This window comes from Plutella xylostella, chromosome Z, assembly GCF_932276165.1.
Source record: "Plutella xylostella chromosome Z, ilPluXylo3.1, whole genome shotgun sequence".
In the NCBI taxonomy this organism is placed as follows: Eukaryota; Metazoa; Arthropoda; class Insecta; order Lepidoptera; family Plutellidae; genus Plutella; species Plutella xylostella.
In genome coordinates, this window is record NC_064012.1 from 6,260,086 (window position 1) to 6,279,810 (window position 19,725).

General features: G+C 40.6%; 1 protein-coding gene across 2 annotated transcripts; it reads left to right on the forward strand.

The window, feature by feature from the left end:
* Positions 1 to 505: 505 nt before the first annotated feature.
* Positions 506 to 16,095, forward strand: LOC105398137 (TGF-beta receptor type-1). 2 transcript variants are annotated; one of them, XM_038121885.2, is made up of 9 exons: positions 506 to 724; positions 2,152 to 2,269; positions 3,036 to 3,187; positions 4,879 to 5,115; positions 5,368 to 5,598; positions 6,255 to 6,422; positions 7,351 to 7,523; positions 7,793 to 8,026; positions 12,614 to 16,095. In XM_038121885.2, the coding sequence occupies exons 1-9, from the start codon at positions 625 to 627 to the stop codon at positions 12,743 to 12,745; spliced, it is 1,545 nt and encodes a 514-aa protein (XP_037977813.1). In that variant the 5' UTR covers positions 506 to 624; the 3' UTR covers positions 12,746 to 16,095. The 2 variants fall into 2 exon arrangements, with proteins under 2 accessions (XP_037977813.1, XP_011568494.3); XM_011570192.3 differs by lacking the exon at positions 3,036 to 3,187 and adding an exon at positions 3,320 to 3,444.
* The last annotated feature ends 3,630 nt before the right edge of the window (positions 16,096 to 19,725 follow it).

The window sequence follows — 19,725 nt, forward strand, 5'->3', positions numbered from 1 at the left end:
GTCTTGTTGTTAGTGGATCGCTTTGGTCTAGGCGGGCGAAGCAGCACATTGTAAGGAAACCAGCACATAATATAGATATCTAGACAAGTATTCGTGCATTTAATATACCTACTCATTCATAAACGGCGATACAGCTCGCGACCACCAACGTCTTGTCGTACTTTCCTAGTCGTGAAAATATTTTATGTAGGTACCTTGGTACAACATCGATTACTGTGTGCAAGGATTGAAGGTACATTTAAAAAGGCGGAAACACAGTCATTATGAACATCCGACCCTTCGGCGCCACGCGTTCGTTATACCGCGAATGGCGTCGCGTTGGATTCGTAGTGTGTTTCTAGTAATAAAAAATATAACATTTTTTATTCGACTCAACGTGGTTCAATAGTGTGCAAGCTCCTTAATTTTATACTGTCTACGTTGTTATTATTCAGAGGGTATCTTAGTTCACAGCATAGCGATTTCGGAAAAATAAAACTGCCAAACGTTCCAATCTCATGGCGTTTTCATTCGCAAGCGAGGTAGAGGAAGATAGTAATCTGTGCTTTCAATCAATGGCCGTATTTTCCGAGAGCAAGCTGTCAATAAAATATGTAATTTGTTGTATCAAAACAATAGAATAAAATGCATTTATACAAGAATGTGTTAATGGATACTTTATATCGCCGTAAATGGTTCATCATCTTCATACTGTCGGTTTACCGGAGATTGGACCCCGTGGAAGGTAAGTGTTTATTACCAAAAATGTTATGTTTGTCCATTGAGCCAAGCACAAGGAAAAACTTTAATACTTACATAGCAATATTAAAGCAAAGTAAATATTATTATCTACTTATTCCATACAACTATAATGAAAGCTGCATACCAGCTTGCTTTATCATAAAAATATGAATTGAAAGTTACTCATTCCATAAACATTCCATTCATCCTTTCTAATCACTCGAAACAGTGGCGGTAATTGCCGCTGAAAATAACCCTATTTCCTTACTATTTCAATTTGTCACATCTTATTTTAATGATTTTTGGAGACCATACCTTAATTGTTAGTTGTAACACAAATAATGTAATGAAATTTCTACAGTCCACTGAAAAAAACTATAACAATAAGATTTTCTAAATTTGCGTGGTCTGAAACTTTGATATAATTTCCTAACTCTAGCTATTAATAATAATTATCTAAATAATGAAAAAAAAAACATACTTTATATTATGATATTTTTTCCTGTTTTTGTAGGTACCCATACTTACAAAACCCTATTTACTATTCAATGATAATTATATGCTTTTAGTGTAAATTAATAATTCATATTACAATAAACACCTTTATGGCATAAATATGGTGAGCAAGTCCAGTTCAAATTAGAATAACATGACATAACCATTTTATCCTGGTAGGAAATGAATTTATTTATCATCTATGAATTGTGGAAATGAAGGGAATAAAATCTGAATAACATTTTAAAGAATCATACATCTTTATACAAGACAACCAATAAAATTAAACAACACAAATATTGTTGAGTTGATAGTAATTTGATAGGTGCTTTACTGCATTTTATTAGTTTCTAAATTTACCAACAGTGGTGCTGATCAAGAGGTCATACATATTGCTATTGAATTACACTATCAACTTGAGTCAACAATATTTGTGATTCGCACACTGAAACAAAACTAAACCAACCTTTATTAAATATCTACAGTAATTTTTATTTAGCACGTAGTACATTATTGTATACATATATTTTTAATGCCGGCATCCCCTATAAATAAATTAACCCTTCGCCAATGATGAAGTTTATAAATCAAGCCTAGAGCACATTAGAATTACAAAAAAGTTCTATATTATATGAGTAATGATGCGAGCAAAATTAATTTTCGCCCTTATCAGCCTTGCTAGGGAGTCATACAATATATGAGTAATGATGTAAGCAGAATTAATTTTCGCCCTTATGAGCCTTGTTAGGGAGTCATACAAAATAGGTAATATTTTTAGTTGCCTAAATAATATGGCAACAGTATATCTCAGTAATACAGTTTCTCTTCTATGATGGTGATTCTTCTGGTGATGAATAGGAGTCAATGTAACTCCTATTCATCACTTTTACTTCCAAGGGTTAGGCATCACCACTACATCTCTAATGTTTGTCGCAGGTTTGAAATGTTACTGCAACAGTCAGAGCGAGAGTTGTCCCAACGAGACGTGTGAGACGGACGGGTTCTGCTTCGCGTCGACCTCTCGGCGCGACGGGCGCCAGCATTACACCTTCCAGTGAGTTACACCATTCCTCCACACCACAGACTAACTTAGTTTTAAACTTGAATCACCAGTAGTAGGGAGAATACAATTAAAGGATTTATCAAATAGCTATATGGGACTCTAACTTAGGTGTGAAAGATACATAATCACTAAAAGAATCAATACCTGGATCTCATAGTCTATAAAGGTGTGATCCGTATGTTTTACAGAGAAGTGTTTGCTATAGCCTTTTGAACAAAGTTGCAATATGTGTCTTTCACATCTAATTTTCAGTCTTCGAAATAAAACTCAAGTCACTTTATTTATTTATTATGTACTTCATTGTTTTGCAAATACGATGTTAAACGATTAATGAAATGGCCCGTGTAGAGAGGTGATATTAAACTGCCTGACCAATGGCTTCCCTCCCGAATTACCGTACATGTGCCGAAATGCATCAAACTATTGCTGTCAAACGGAGCTGTGCAACTCCGCGGGCGCGGCGCTCGCGCGGCTACCGCGGGCCCCCGCCCCGACCCCCGCCCCCGCCGGTAAGCCCCAGGCCTCCTGCATCGCAGCCACTTCCTCTCCGTGTGGTATTGAACTGCGAATAACAACAGGCTCGCTTGTATTATTTAGTGATTTGAGTACCTACTACTAAGAGTGCCCCCCCGGCGTCGCCAACTATTAGTATGTTTGGAATGATGTGACGCCCCGATAACAAAGACTTTTCCGAATGTGTGTTGGTTTTGCTTTAACCTACTAAACGTACTGTGTGGTGGTTCGCATTGCGGCACAGCTGCATCGAGCGTAGGTCTCTGATCCCCATCGAGCACCCCTTCACGTGCTCTACGACGCGCTCTAAGAATGAGTCAGTGGTGATCGAGTGTTGCGACAATGAGGACATGTGCAACCGCAAGCTGCGGCTGGAGCTGCCGCCGCCCGAGCCAGGTAACCCCGCCCCGCGCCCGCCGCCGCCCTAGCGCACCTCCGCTGCATGGCTCACTGTTTTCTCTTGTTTCTAATGTTACTAAAGTTTCCGTAGACCGGCACTGATCACTAATGCGCAGTTGTACGATGTAGATGTTGGGGCCGCTCGAGCGTGTTCCCCCCAGGCGACTGGCCCATCTGGTGCCGCGCGCACGAGGCGCCCGAGCAGGTGTTCTGCTGCGCCACCGACCTGTGTAACCGCGCCTTCGTCGCGCCAGGTACCCTGTGAGCGCCGCCGCCGCCGCCGAGCGGGGCGCGCTGTGTCCTACGTATTGTACCGTCTGTTCATGGCATCACATGGGGGATTCATCACAGTACTCTAAACGGGATGTCCAATCGATGAGCTCGATCCGATTAATTTGTGTTTCAGTTGGATATAGATGTCACAGCATGACACGAGAACTAATAGAGATATAATAATGAAGAATGTAACGATGTATTGATTAATTGGTTGCTAGGGGTCGCGAATGTTCAGTTGATCTGCGGGAGACATGTAAGTGATCGTTCGCCGGTATTCGTTACACCTTTTGCACAGTTTTCAAATGCGCATGATTTTATTTTGCTAACCCCTCTCTCTGTATTAACTTAGTACTAAATTTAATTTAACAACACCCTTAGCAAAGCTTATGAAGGTGACAGTCTATAGTTTTTAAATTAAAAGTAATTCCTATGGTAAACGGATCAATTGCATAATAGACATAAGGATATTTAAGTATCACATTTCATCAATTCATTTACATTTCATCAAATATTCATTTTATGTGTTCACGAATAAGCTGAAAATTGACACCATGATCTAATTATTTCACTACTTACTCATCCAATTTCATTATAAATATTCATTATCATTATCATACCGTGTTCATTGGTAAGTTAATTGGCACTCAATACAAAATTGGCACAATATGACTAAAGTTAATAAGAGTGTTTAACTCGGCATTTAACAAAGCGACCAAAATAACTTGAACTCTTATTTTTCGTTGAAAGTTACGCACGTCTGGGTAGACGTCTAACTTTTGATATTTATATTTTGGGGAGTGAAGATGCTCATGTATATTGGTCGCAGAGTGCATGTTGTTTGTGTGGCATGTTGCATGTGTGTGTATGTCTTGATTTATGCTTCAGTTCACAGATATAACCAAGTTGAGACTCAGACGGAAATATATTTGATATTGAAATATATTAGGTATACAGGTGTTGCATGCTGTGATGCTGCACCCGTAGGTTTCGGTTTAGTATACCCTTTTTGCAACCCCATGTATATGCTGAAACTTTTCCGTCTGCGTTTCAGCTCGCGCTGTCTAGCATGATCTGTTATAATAATTATCTATTTGTTTATACTACAGGCCTAATAAGGTAAGTTTCATTTCACAAGATATTTTATTTGAAATTTTTCCTTCATATTTCACCTTTAAGTTATTGCTCTTGTAATTTAATCCCCTCTCAACTGCTACTTGTATTTCCTTTCAACTTATTCAATTTATGGAATATTTTCATACGATTCTACTGAACTCCTAATGAGTGTAGGTACTTACACAACTTTCAACTTAAACCATTCCTTAAAAAAATATTGGCAAATTCTCAAGAATCACATCACAAAACCCCCTTAACCCTTTACTTCTAAATATTAACCGTACCTACGTGTGCTAAAGAGTCGAGCCCGTCAGCGGGCACATGGCACGTCATCCCGTGGGTGATGGGCCTGGCGGTCCTATTCACTTGCGCGGCGCTCAGCCTGTGGTGGGCCAAGCGCTCGCGCAACCTGATGAAGCGAGGCTCAAGACCGCTGTTCTCCGGGGAGGATTCCATGTGTGAGACGCGACACCCCATCATGGGCACGGCTACGATCCGGGATATGATTGAGTTGACTACCTCGGGGTCTGGCTCTGGTAAGTGTTTATGACCTTTAATTCTTTGATGGTACTAGCTTTGTTTTACAAGATTATAATGTTTATCTCCTTTTATCCATGTAAATACGCCTTCTGATATACCTAATCTTTAACCTTATATCCCCTCGTCTTCCCTTAGTATAGACTACGAAACTCAGCAAACCATCAATTTATACCTACCTCTCTTAACAAGCATAATTGACCATATTCGATGCATAATCTTAAACTCTACATCCTCCTATCGTTCCCCAGGGCTACCACTTCTGGTGCAGCGTTCGATCGCGCGTCAGATCCAGCTAGCAGACATCATCGGCAAGGGTCGCTTCGGCGAGGTCTGGCGCGGCCGCTGGCGAGGCGAGAATGTCGCCGTCAAGATATTCTCGTCCAGGGAAGAATGCTCGTGGTTCCGTGAGGCCGAGATCTACCAGACCGTCATGCTGCGCCACGAGAATATTCTCGGGTTTATTGCTGCTGATAATAAAGGTAAGTATTGTTAGTAGTGGCGTGATAAAAGTCGCCACAGAAATCAGAGAGGAAGAATAAATCCAGCTATTTTCGTACCGCGATTGAAAATCGATCGCTGTTTTTAAATCTGACACCTAATGCTTGTGGGAATAGGTTACCTATTGTTAGGTATCGACTTTGAAACTGACGGCGTGTCATGTTTTTTGCGCAGTCTGTATATAAAATTCCCTGGCGACCATGTTAACGTTGAATCGTAGACAGATTTCAAACTGAAATTTATACCATACATTATTTACGGATTGCTCCCATTTCCGTGCTGAAACTTTATGAATAAGTTATAAGCTGTCGTCAAAGGTCACATGAGATTTCGCTTTTAGATCAGCAGCTTTGGTCTGGCCGTGACTTAAATTTTGTGCCCCTTGTTCTGTGATCAATAAAATATTTACATTTTTGTTCAGAGTTGGATAGTTATTTCAGATTTTATGTCTAGGTCTTCAGACACAAGTCATACGTTGCTTCCTTTAGGTAGAAACATGTCTATTGCAACTGGTATTAAAAGAGAGTGAAGTAAGCTCCGCCTATCCCATCATTAAAGACTTTGATATTAACCATTAGGTGCTGAAATAACTTTTATATATTTTAAGGTTTTAATGCAACAAACCTTTGCTTCACAGACAACGGCACATGGACGCAGCTGTGGCTGATCACAGACTACCACGAGAACGGCTCATTATTCGACTTCCTGACGGCTCGGACCATAGACACGAACACTCTCATCAAAATGGCGCTCTCCATCGCGACGGGCCTCGCGCATTTGCACATGGATATTGTTGGCACTAAGGGTAAACTATTATCCTATTTCTATTGATGATTTCAATCAACCCAATACTTAATTAATTCTTAAGGTAATTCTCTACCACTTAAATTATAATACTTCCAAGACCTGAAAATAAATATGTTTGTTTAATAAAACCGACCGGGAACCGAACCCAAGACCTTTCACGTTTGTTCGAGCTGCACCATTTGGTTGTTGTACTTATGCGAAATGCTGATGATGCAATACTGAATGCATAAGATTGAGGTCTGGTTGACTCCATAACTGCATCTGATTTGTTCTCATTCCAATCCCGACATCAAACGTATTTTAATCGAGGTCGTGTGCAAACTGTGTCCACAATATACAAATGTGAGGACGCATTTCTTATTCAAGGTAACGTCTCAGACTTACGCATTATTTGTGAAGGTCACTAAATGGGTATACCTGAGCAGATACCATCGTGCAAATTCAGTCACAAAGTATCTTATCAGACGTATCGCTCGTTTTTATGTTCTTTTTCGTTCCAACGCGTTGGCTCAAGTACAGTACCAAATACTTTTAACTCCTTTTAGCCTAAGACAGTCAGCGGGAACTTTCTAAAAACATCTACATATCTCAACAACCAATGATATGTATTGTCCCATCTTACGGAAAGGCTTCATTGGTGCGTTGCGTCGTCGCTGCCATATGTATTATTTATGACCGTTCATAGCAGCCTATAGCAGTCCACTTCTGGGCGTAGGCCTCACCCAAAGCACCACACTTTATATGCGACGACGCAACGCACCAAAGGCGCCTCTTAGCCCACAAGACAATATAACTTTATTAAAAAACACATAGCAGAAATTACGTTACAAAGAAAGAGTAACCACAATAGACGGCCATACCGCTAAAAGCGATCTACTCCAGGCAACCTTTGGGTAACCTAACCCCATAACCTCACCACCCAACAGGCAAGCCGGCCATAGCGCACCGCGACCTCAAGTCCAAGAACATCCTGGTGAAGAGCAACCTGAGCTGCGTGATCGGCGACCTCGGGCTGGCGGTGCGGCACAACGTGGCCGCGGACGCCGTCGACGTGCCCTCCACCAACCGCGTGGGAACCAAGCGGTACATGGCGCCGGAGGTATAGACACTTGTAGACCATATTTTTCATAAAAATATATTTTTGTGACGCCTATGAAGCTAAATCTTGAAATATTCGTCAAATATATATTTTTTTAAATGCGTCCATTGTAAAATAGTATTTTACCTAATACTATTTTGCCTGACGCCATATCGGAGAAGCTGTGATCGATAGATTTCGCATACATAATTATTCGACATACCTCTCTGTCATAAGCATAAATAAGTTCCATTAATAATTTTATTCAACCTTTACAACCCCGTCCACAGGTGCTAGACGAGACAATGGACACGCGTCAATTCGACCCGTACAAGCGGTCAGACGTGTACTCCTTCGGCCTAGTCCTCTGGGAGACAGCCAGGCGTTGTGGCGCCTTACCTGATGAATACCAGCCGCCCTACTACGACTGCGTGCCGTCAGACCCTGCGCTTGAGGATATGAGGCGCGCCGTGTGTGTGGAGAGGCGACGGCCGAATGTGCCTAATCGGTGGCACTCGGATCCTGTGAGTATTGTTTGGTGGTTTTTGTTGTTCTGAGGATTAATAGTTAGTTCTGTGTAACAAAATATACTCTGTGTGTGTACTCTGTGTGCTACTGTGCATTAATAAAAAAACTCTCTTGTCTGAATACCACCAAGTCGTTTTAATAGGTTATGGGCCCAGTCCCCGTTTTTTGCAGAAAAGTAATTAGTATTTCAGTTTAATTTCGTACTAAAATGGCAGCTAGTTATATAGTAAATGTTCCTAAGTTGAAAGGACGCGAAAACTACGACGAGTGGGCGTTCGCAGCCGAAAACTTTTTGATATTGGAGGGAATCGACATCAACATACAAGATGGAGGCAAAGACAAAGTCGACAAGACTGTTGATACTCAAAAAGCCAAGGCGAAACTTATAATGACGATTGATTCTTCGTTATATGTTCATGTGAAAAGCGAAACTACTGTCGGAGGCGTGTGGAAAAAATTAAAATCCCTGTTTGATGACTCGGGATTCACGAGAAAGATCGCGTTGCTACGAACTTTGATTTCCATTCGTTTAGAAGAAAGTGAGTCCATGACGGCGTATGTTACACAGATGGTGGATACTGCGCAGAAGTTACGAGGTACTGGCTTTGAGATAAACGAAGAATGGATAGGATCATTACTTCTAGCAGGATTGCCAGAAAAGTTTTCGCCGATGATAATGGCGATTGAGCATTCCGGTATCGCCATTAGTTCAGACGTCATAAAAACAAAATTACTGGATATGAGCAGTGAAGTTGGCTCTGTTGGCAGCAGTGGACCAGAGACAAGCGCATTCTTGTCTAAACGTTGGCAGCAAAAGAAAAAATCTTCCGCCAAAGTTGGCAGCACTGACACAACAAACAAGATGGCCTCGACGTCAAATGGAATCAAAACAATAAAATGTTTTAAATGCAAACAGATTGGTCATTACATGAATCAGTGCACAAAACAAGTATCCAATGCATTCAGTGCAGTGTTTTTAAATGGATCTTTTAACACAGACGATTGGTACATTGACTCAGGGGCGAGTTCGCATTTGATAGCCAGTCAAAACCGAATGCGAAATATATCGTATGAAAATGAAATTAAAGAAATAATTACTGCAAATAAACAGAAGATGCAAGTGGTGTGTACAGGAGATGTACCGATATCAACAATTGTGAATAATGTTGAGCATTCAAACATTATTTGTGATGCTTTATGTGTACCAGGAATAACAACAAATTTGTTATCAGTAAGCAGACTGATTCAGAAAGGAAACAAGGTGCTGTTTAAGAACAATTTGTGTGAAATACGTAATCCACAGAACGTATTGGTGGGCATAGCAGAGTTGGTGAATGGGGTTTATAAGTTGATAACCAAGACAGAGAGTGTGTCGCTAACTGCAGCATCAGGCACAAGTACAAGTATGGTCTGGCACAGGCGACTTGGTCATATCAACAGTAAAGACCTAAATATCATGAAAGATGGAGCAGTGAAGGGAATATCCAATCCAGGCACAGCAGAAATAAGCATGTCAAATTGCAGTGTATGCTGTGAAGGCAAGCAGGCTCGATTACCATTCCCACAGAGCAGTACACGAAGTGAGATGGTGTTGGAGATAGTACACGCTGATGTTTGTGGCCCGATGGAGCAAGCCTCGATAGGAATGTCTAAATACTTCCTATTGTTTGTAGACGACTTCAGCAGGATATCTTTCGTATACTTTTTGAAGTCCAAGAGCGAGGTATTTAAATACTTTAAAGAGTTCAAGTCTCTGGTAGAGAAGCAGACTGGAAAAGAAATAAAAATACTCAGGACAGATAATGGTGGAGAGTTTTGTTCTAAGGAACTCAATGATTTCTTAAAAGATGCAGGTATAACTCATCAGCTAACAAATCCTTACACACCAGAGCAGAATGGGGTGTGTGAGAGACTAAATCGCACCATAGTTGAAAAAGCAAGATGCTTACTCTTTGATGCAAAGTTGCAGAAGAAACTGTGGGCAGAAGCGGTGAGTACAGCTGTTTACTTAAGAAACAGATCTCCAGTATCAGGACACCAGAAGACACCTTATGAGTTGTGGACCGGTAGTAAACCAGATCTTAGTCACATCCGTGTCTTTGGAAGCACTGTGATGGCCCATATTCCGAAGCAGAGACGACTTAAATGGGACAGGAAGGCAGCCAAGTATATCCTAGTGGGATACTCTGAAAATATCAAAGGATATAAGCTGTATCAGCCTGAGTCAAACAGTTTTACTACAAGTCGAGACATAAGAGTCTTAAATGAGGGTGTGGAGACTGACGCAGTGATTGCTGTCACAGATGAGAGAGAGCCAGAACATGAAGAAACTGAGTCGAGCAATAATGATGGGAATAATAGTCAGTCAGTTGTTCCTAGTACATCATCAGATTCTGAAGACAGTTTTCATGAGCCGCTGAATGAAGAGATACAGAAAGTTGAAGATCTTCCTGCGAAGCGTGTCAGGCGTAAACCAGACTATTATGGTTTCTCGAACCTGTGTACTGAAAATGTCACGTCTCATGATGAGATGACACTCCAAGAAGCCCTGCAAGGACCAGAAAGGGCTCAGTGGAAACAGGCAGTTGAAGAGGAACTTCAGGCGTTCGAGTCCAATGACGCTTGGGAGATAGTTGATGTTCCAAGTGATCGGTCTATTGTGAAGTGTAAGTGGGTGTTAAATAAAAAAGTGGATATAGACAATAAAGTGCGTTACCGTGCCAGGCTTGTGGCAAAGGGCTTCACCCAACGCCATGGTGTAGACTATGTGGACACTTTTTCACCAGTTGTGAAACATTCAACACTGAGAATGTTGTTTGCTCTCAGTGTTCAGTGGGGGATGGATGTCACACACCTGGACGTCACAACAGCTTTCTTAAATGGACATTTGAAAGAGGACATTTACATGTGTATTCCTGAAGGTTTTCAGCATGCTGATGCTGATGGTAAAGTGTTAAAACTTAAAAGAGCCATTTATGGTTTGAAACAATCCTCATTAGTTTGGTATGAGAGAGTGAGAGACTATTTATGTAAATTGGGTTTTAAAAATAGTAAGTTGGAACCATGTTTGTTTACAAAATATACAGAAGATGTTAAAATAATAATAACATTGTATGTAGATGATTTTCTGATTTTTTCTAACTGTGCTGTAGAGACAGAAAAGTTAAAGGCTGCATTAGGTTCAGAGTTCAAACTTAAAGATCTTGGTCCTGTGCGACGCTATCTTGGCATGAGAATCAATGTTGATAAAAATTGTAACACTATAACAGTGGATCAACAACAGTATATAGAACAATTGCTATCTAGATTTGAGATGTCTGATTGTAGAGCCATAGACACACCAATTGAATGTAAATTAAATATAAAAAAGGGCGATGTTTGTGAGGCAGGTATACCATATCAAAAGTTGATAGGTAGTCTCATGTATTTGGCTGTTCTAACAAGACCTGACATAGCATATGCAACAAGTTTTTTAAGTCAGTACAATAATTGTTATAACGAGAGTCATTATAACTATGCAAAAAGGGTTTTGAAATACTTACAGAGAACTAAACATTATTGTTTAAAGTTTAGTAAAAACAATGTGAAACTTGAAGGATTTGTTGATGCCGATTGGGCTAATGATAGTCTAGATAGAAAGTCATATACTGGTTACTGCTTTACCATGTGTGGTTCTGCGATATCATGGCAGAGCAGTAAACAGAAAACTGTTTCACTGTCTAGTACAGAGGCAGAATATGTAGCAATGTCAGAAGCTTCTAGAGAAGCTGTATATTTGAGAAATTTAATGATAGAAATCACAGGTAATATGTGTGTTATCAAGATATATTGCGATAACCAAAGTGCTATTAAACTGGCTGCAAGTCATACTCACAATAGGTCGAAGCATATAGATGTGCGTTACCATTATGTCAGAGATACAATTAAAAACAATTGGATAGAAATAGAATATGTTTCAACTCAAGATATGCCTGCTGACCTATTAACAAAGGGATTGTTATCATCTAAACATTATAAATTTATGAAGATGATAGGGCTTGTGCCAATTTAGTTAAGTTTGTATGTAGTAGCATAATATATAGAAATTTGTTTTTTTAGTTAATTACCTACCTACATAAGTACTTGAGTTTTGCTATGTATACTGTATGGTTATTTTGTTAAGTGGGGGTGTTGTTCTGAGGATTAATAGTTAGTTCTGTGTAACAAAATATACTCTGTGTGTGTACTCTGTGTGCTACTGTGCATTAATAAAAAAACTCTCTTGTCTGAATACCACCAAGTCGTTTTAATAGTTTTTTGGTGTGGTTGTTTGAGCTTATCCCACTTCTTAGCGTGTCAGTGATGAAAATTGGGAAGGGTTTGGCACCGTGGTGAATGGTTAGTGGTTAATTGCCCTAGCGTGCGCCATTCTCACTTCCAAATACAAGTTTGTAAGTAAAGTAGAGCCGTATATAATGTTTATAGTAAAACAATCGTATTTGGACCACCATAGACAAACCATAGCATTGGACGAAACATATTTTCTAACGAAAGTCAAGTAAACTAATCCTGTAATAATAACCCTAACATCCATATTCCCTCAGGTCCTGTCAGCGATATCGAAGGTGATGAAGGAGTGCTGGTACCAGAACCCGGCGGCGCGGCTGACGGCTCTGCGCATCAAGAAGACGCTAGCCAACATCGCCGAGGGGGAGCAAGTGGTGCTCAAGATGTAGGCCGGATCTTGCCACCATCAGGAACGGGCCGACACTTAGTGAAGGACACGAATTATTCGATATTTTCCGCCAGTTCGACTTGATACTTTTTCGTCTAAAAGAGTCAGTGAGAAATGCTAGAAATACATATTAAATAGGGTTTGTGAAAATGGTAAGAGGATTGGGCATAGCCAGTCAAATTAGTTGTCCCTGGCTGCTTAGGGTGCGTCTTTCGTGCATTCTTTAGATTTACACGATAAGCGTATTCTCGGTTCTAGCCCTCTGTGAAAGTGCTAGGGCGTGTTTACACATTACTATTAGCATCTGAAGTCATTCGGTCCGTGCGTACTCTTATCGTGTAAACCGTGCTTTCGGGACGGTATAATATTCGGCGGATGCTAGCTATTTAATTGATAACTAATGTTTGTATTCTAGGAATGCCTGATCATGAGGTCAAGTTGGTAAAATGTCATCGTTACAGAGTAGCATGCGTAATATTTTCCTCAGCTTGTAGTACGCAAGCGACGAATAAGTTAGGTTGTTTACGGAATGGTCAGATCCCAAAATCCGATTTAGTATTAATACTATTTTATCCTCCCCGCACTGTCTTTACAGCTACAGATCGCTATATTGCGCTGTGGCCAACATCAGTTCATTTCAAACACCGACACCTAACTTCTAATTGAATGTATTGGCTGTTTTAGCCATTCATAAAAGACCCTCCTGATGGCACCTTCCAAAAGTTTTTTTGTCGATGGTACAAATTTTTAATGGTCAATGGTAATTGGTCCATTGTAATAATTCGTGTCGCAATAAACTGTTTATCGATCGAGTCGGAGATCAGGGCCTTCTTATTATACTGCCCGCTTTTAGACATTTATTCAGTAAAATCTTTATTGTAGTTTTGACGCCATTTTATACAGATACCGTGCCAGCCAAGTATCAGTATGAGAAGTTCCTATATGTACCGCAAATATATTCGTAAACTAATATTGATCTCACTCAATATTCTTGTGGTAGAGTACCGATGTGCTAATTTAACTGTTGCAAAGATTGTTGTTGGACAGCCATTTTGTCTCAAACAACTTGAATCTTGGATCATAGGCCGTATACAGAAAGAAAGCTGGAAACTTAGAAGCGCTTTCTTTACTATGTAATAAAAAGTAAGCGCTTGTAAGTTTTCAGCTTTCTTTCTGTATACGGCTATAGAATGTACGGGAAATGGAATACATTCTCTTTGTATATGAATAGTATTTAATTTACCATATTGGTACGATGGAATCAGTTGCATAATGGAAAAGAAAACTCTTTGGGATATATTTTGGATACATTTTATTTTGTATGTTAGTAAATAACAATTCGGCAATCAGCAATACCTATAACACACTGCCATAATTCCGGAGCCAAGCCTATGCAATAGTCCGCCGTGTAATATCCGCGCCTCCCACTCAACGACTTGGTATAGGTTCACAGTTTTTAATTCTCTTATAGTGTGTGATACTGTTTTCGTTACCGGAACACAAAATTAACGAGCAATAATTTGTTAGTTTGTGTGAAACTATATTTTCTGTGATATGTATCGAGATCGCAGCCATTACGATAAGTTTTTCTTTTGCGGTCGCTAGTTTCTTCCGAGTACCCGTGTAGGATATTCAAAGATTGTTGTACATGTTGTTTTTTTGGTTTATTTTTTCCCTAGATTTTATACAAGCCTATTGGGACCGGTTCCGGCGAGTAATGGGCGTGATTTTCAATGCGTTTAGCTATTCTTTCTCTTCTAAGGCATCATGATATTTTATGATTAAATATTTATTTTTCCTTCAATGGTTGAAGATCTGAAAATTACTCCCCGGCCGCCTTTTATTATTACTATAATTACTAGTCTCGTTTTAGGAACATGAGTGACGGTGGGTGTTTATGAATTTAAGAAAGTGATACATTTTCATACGTATAATATTGTGTAGGTGAAGCGAGGCAGGCCGCTCGGCCGACCGGGCCGAGAAGGGTAGCTTCCTAAAATGAGAGTTCTGTACCTTTGTATTGTTAATTAAAATAGTGTATCTGATACGAGGATGCATAGATGTAATAGGTGTAAGAGGAGGAGCCGGCCGGTGAGCACTTGTTGTTGGATTCTATCTGCTAAGGGATTAGACGATAAAAGTGAATGTTTGTTATGCTCACCTGAGACCGGAGCCGCCGCTAAAGTAGTTTAGCATGTAAGAATTAAAATTAAAAAACTAATTGGTATTTTGCACGTATTTTCATACTTATTCCAAATTATTATCTTTGGATGTTTATAATATTAATTAAATGATCTAATGTTCGGGAATGATACCACCAATTCAAAATTTACCAGTAGTTTTTTTCGTGACCTCTAATCTATCAGATAAGTATAGACCTATGTATTCTAAATTTGACTAACATGATAAATGTTTTTTGTGTATTTGTTCTAATGTAATAAAGGAGATTTTTGTTTGGTGGTATCGTTCGAAACTATGTGAACATGTAGCTTGGAAGGTAGTCTGTATAGGCACTCCCTATGTTTCATAAGACTCTAACGACTTTAAACATAAGTGCAGTTTTCATACAGTTGTGGATATAAAAAAACTATTTATGTTAAGATTGATTAATTTATATTTGCCGGTGTTATACTTGCAGAATGTGTCCAGCCATTGGACAAAAAGTTTTATTTTTAATGTTGACTTTCTAATATGTATTGTAACAGTTTTGTTTACTGATGTATCATGATCAATTCAAGAGACTAAAGTTTGCAGAGACTGATAGTATTCTGTCCACCCCTGGTAACTATCACCTACCAATTACATTTTGACTGGATTTAATTTATTAGGTAATATAACATTTACTATGAATTTACAAGCCTTTATGATACGTCTACTACGAGGAGCAGGACTCAAATTCAACCCCTCGGGAATTGAATTTCAGCTTGTCCAGTGTAGACTCACCTTAACACATAATCAAACTGAAAACATTTAAAACAATAGTTTCTAGGCGATTCACTGCTAGTATCAACAGAAAGCCTTATATTTATATTTATCAGACAATTTAATGTCAATTTTGCAGAAGTTGAAGGAACAAAGCACCTGATTATATCATAGATAGATTTCATAACTAAGTTATTGAGATAACTCCACACCATCACTGCTACAACTGGCATTTCATCCCTTTTGGTACTGTGTAATAATCCCCGTCCTGTATTGTTAATTTAAAATGCTGGTTTGTACTTTGAGGCTTTTATTTATTTTATTTTGAAACTGTAGCTCTTAATCAGGAAGGTTTCATTAATTAAATAAGTCATTATGTTAACTGTCTGTAAATTTGATTGTCAAGTTCAAAATTTAATTAGAAATAGATGTGTTTTAGTTTTGAATGGGCAATACCACGAGTACAATAATGTAAGACAAAAAACTAAACTCCAATAACAATGTAGCAATGTCATATCATAATTCCATAATTCTCATTCAAATGACATCTCACATCGATGAACTTTATAACACTTGCAGATAAAGAAACATAATGGTGGCAATTACATTAATGGCAGTAAAACCATAGAATAACAGTACTTGTTATTCTATGATAAAACCGATAAAACTAAGTAATTTCAAGCTGTTTCGAGCCTATGATTGAAGTGAGATAGAGCCAGATAGCATTAAAATATTTCTTTATCTGCTAGACTAGGATTATTCTTCATGTATTTTTTATGAGTTTCATAATTAAATTAAATTTTATTGTCCCCTTAAATAAGATTTGATAGGTGATGGAGTGGATTAATTAATATTATTACAAAAATAAATAAGTGTTTTTATAACTCATTGTTTTATTTCAAAATTTAAACCTATTACAAATTATTAAGGTCAGAAAATATCAACTGACAAAGAAAAGGTGCCCACGAAATCTGTACGAGATGGTATGCTCTTATCTCAGTGACCGAAAAATCAAGGTCAATTACGCTCGTGCAGCATGTGAGAAGGGAACCACTAAAGGATGTGTCCAAGGCTCCATAGGAGGACCGACGTTCTGGAACATCATACTCGACTCACTGCTACACAAACTAGAGGCTGAGGGAGTGTATTGCCAAGCTTTCGCAGATGATGTGGCCCTTGTCTTCACAGGTCAAGCAGTAAACACCCTAGAGGAGTCAGCGAACAAAGTACTAAATGGAATAGTGGAATGGGGAACTCGGAACAAACTCAACTTCGCACCGCATAAGACCAACGCGATGCTACTAACAAAGAAGATGAAGTACGATCTACCCCAACTATCCATGGCTGGCACAAAAATTAATCTCGTAGAGGAAATAAAACTGCTGGGCCTCATCATAGACCGCAGGTTAACTTTTAAAGCTCATATTACCGCTCAGTGTAAAAAGGCAGCGGATATTTACAAACAGCTAGCGCGAGCGGCGAAAGTAACCTGGGGACTTAACGGTGAAATTGTGAGGACAATATACATCGCAGTAGTGGAGCCCATCATGACATACGCCGCAAGTGTCTGGTCGGAAGCCGTTGAACTGGAAATGAACAAAAAACAACTGTTCTCGCTGCAAAGAGGTTTCGCGCAGAAAATATGCAAAGCCTACCGAACAGTGTCGCTCACATCTGCACTGGCACTATCGGGATTGCTGCCTCTCGATCTCAGAATACAGGAGGCAGCAAATCTGTACAAATCCAAAAAACTTTTGTCAACCGACTACCTCCCGCCAGGCAAAGAGCTCGAACGGAAAGTAGGGTACCTGGACTTACCACATCCGTCCACACTTACCTCTACCAACTACGAGTTCTTTGAAAACACCAACCCGTTGCATACCGGTTCCCAAATCTTCACGGATGGAAGCAAGATAGAGGGAAAAGTCGGCGCCGCCCTAAGTTGGTGGGAGGATGGAAAAGAAAAACTGTCCGAGACTTTTGGTCTCCACCCGTCGTGCACGGTCTTCCAATCGGAACTTTATGCCCTTCACAGGGCAACAAGACTGGTGAGCTCTAGTACGGATAATAAAGTGAACATCTTGAGCGACTCGAGATCATCACTCGATCTGCTCCGAAATCCGAAACTGAGCCACCCCCTGGCAAGAAGCATAAAGGAAAACATTGCGAGGGTCGTGTGCGAGGGCAGGGAGATAAAAATGTTCTGGCTGAGGGCACACATTGGAACTGCCGGGAACGAAAGAGCCGATGAGCTCGCCAAAACGGCAGCTCTACAAAGCACCTCCCACGACTATGACAAAGTCCCCCTGTCCTATGTCAGGAAAAAGATCAGAGAGGAATCGGTCCGGAAATGGCAAGACCGATATGCGACATCCAGTACAGGAGCAGTCACGCGTAAATTCTTACCGGATGTCAACCAAGCTTACCGGATTACGCGAAGTGCCAAACTGACCCCTGCTCACGTACAAATGCTGACTGGACATGGGGGGATGGGAGAGTATTTGTACAGATTTAAACTCAAAGAAAGCCCAGAATGTGAATGCGACCCCAACATCATTGAATCGGTCTGGCATATAATTCTCGACTGCCCCCGTTTCCTTGCTGCAAGACAAGATCTGGAGACATTGATAGACAGGAATTTGGTGGAGTCAGAATTAAAAGATATTCTGGCAGACACCAAGCATAGACCTCATTTTCTATCTTATTCAGATCGTGTCTTCAGAGTAGCAGCCAGGAGAAACAGCACCATACCCCGCCCCGACCCGCAATCAATACCAGTATTTCAAGCCTCAGTCACAACCATCACAGCACCACCACAAGCAACTCCTAAAGAAACAGCAACACATCAGCTGTTGGATTGTGGAGAAAAAGGAGAAGCTAGACTAAGACTCCGAAGCGTGGCTCTGTTCATGGACGGAAGCAGTGAAAGACTTGGCATCAGCTTCTGTATCTCAGGGGCGCGAAAGAGCGTGGCCATATCACCCGGCCTAGCCTCTCTCCTAAATGGGAGCACATCGAAGGCTACCATGAAGCGTAAAGCCTACGACGCATTGCCAGTAACCCTAGTGGGAAATCAGCCCTGCAGACTAGTGCGATGGCGTAACAAGACCATCGCACTATTCGAGTGGGCCGACGACACCCCGTTCGTTCAGGCATGCTCATGGCTCAGTAAGCTTGGAGAGATAGCGCTAGACAGTAACGTCCCCAGGATAATAAGCGTAGACGCAATGGTGATCGAGTATAGGAAAGGCGAAATTGTTGACCAGCTGGGTTGCCTAAAAGCCTCAAAACATCATGAAATAGTGGTGTACGAGGACAGAGGCGAAGATCTAAGCTTTCTCAAAGGTCATATACTTGCGAGGGGCATTGACAACTGCCACCAACAAGCCGAATACTTGGTCACCGGATCTGAACGCCTACAGGAGAGGATGACCGCTGGGGCTGTCGCCGCTTCAGAACAACGGAACATGGAAAGGAGGATGCACAATTTAACATCGCAAGGGCGTGTCCAAGGGTTCCTCCAGGCTTTTAAAGCAGCTGCCTCAAGCCTTATAGGAAAACCACAGAGGACACCCGAGAGGCGCCAAATCTCCAGAGAACCTAAAACTGGAAAAAGGCTTGCCCAGAGGAAAATTACTCGAGCGGATATGGGCCAGGTGGTCCCACCGAAGCTGAAAACAGCTACCACCTCAAACGACCATCTAGAGAATGCCGCCATCGAATTTATGGCAATTACAACCGCCACAAAGCAGGTAAATCTCTTGTCCTGCAAAACGATCATGCAGACCTACAGGCAAGAGAACGAAAGCCGGCTAAAAGTTTTACTCGAGGAGGCCGAAGCCTGCATATACGATAACAGTAGTTGCCAAGTCCTCAGAGGCAAAATGACTGGAGCGTATATGGCGGCTTATAGCGAGGAATGCGGATTCGTGCCCTGGGAACGCAACATCCCGAAACTCACTCTCCCACACAACAACCAAATGGTGGTCGTAGCTCAGTGTACCAGGATTATGCTAGAGGACAAAATCCTAGCAAAAGCGGAAACCATTAACGCTACCT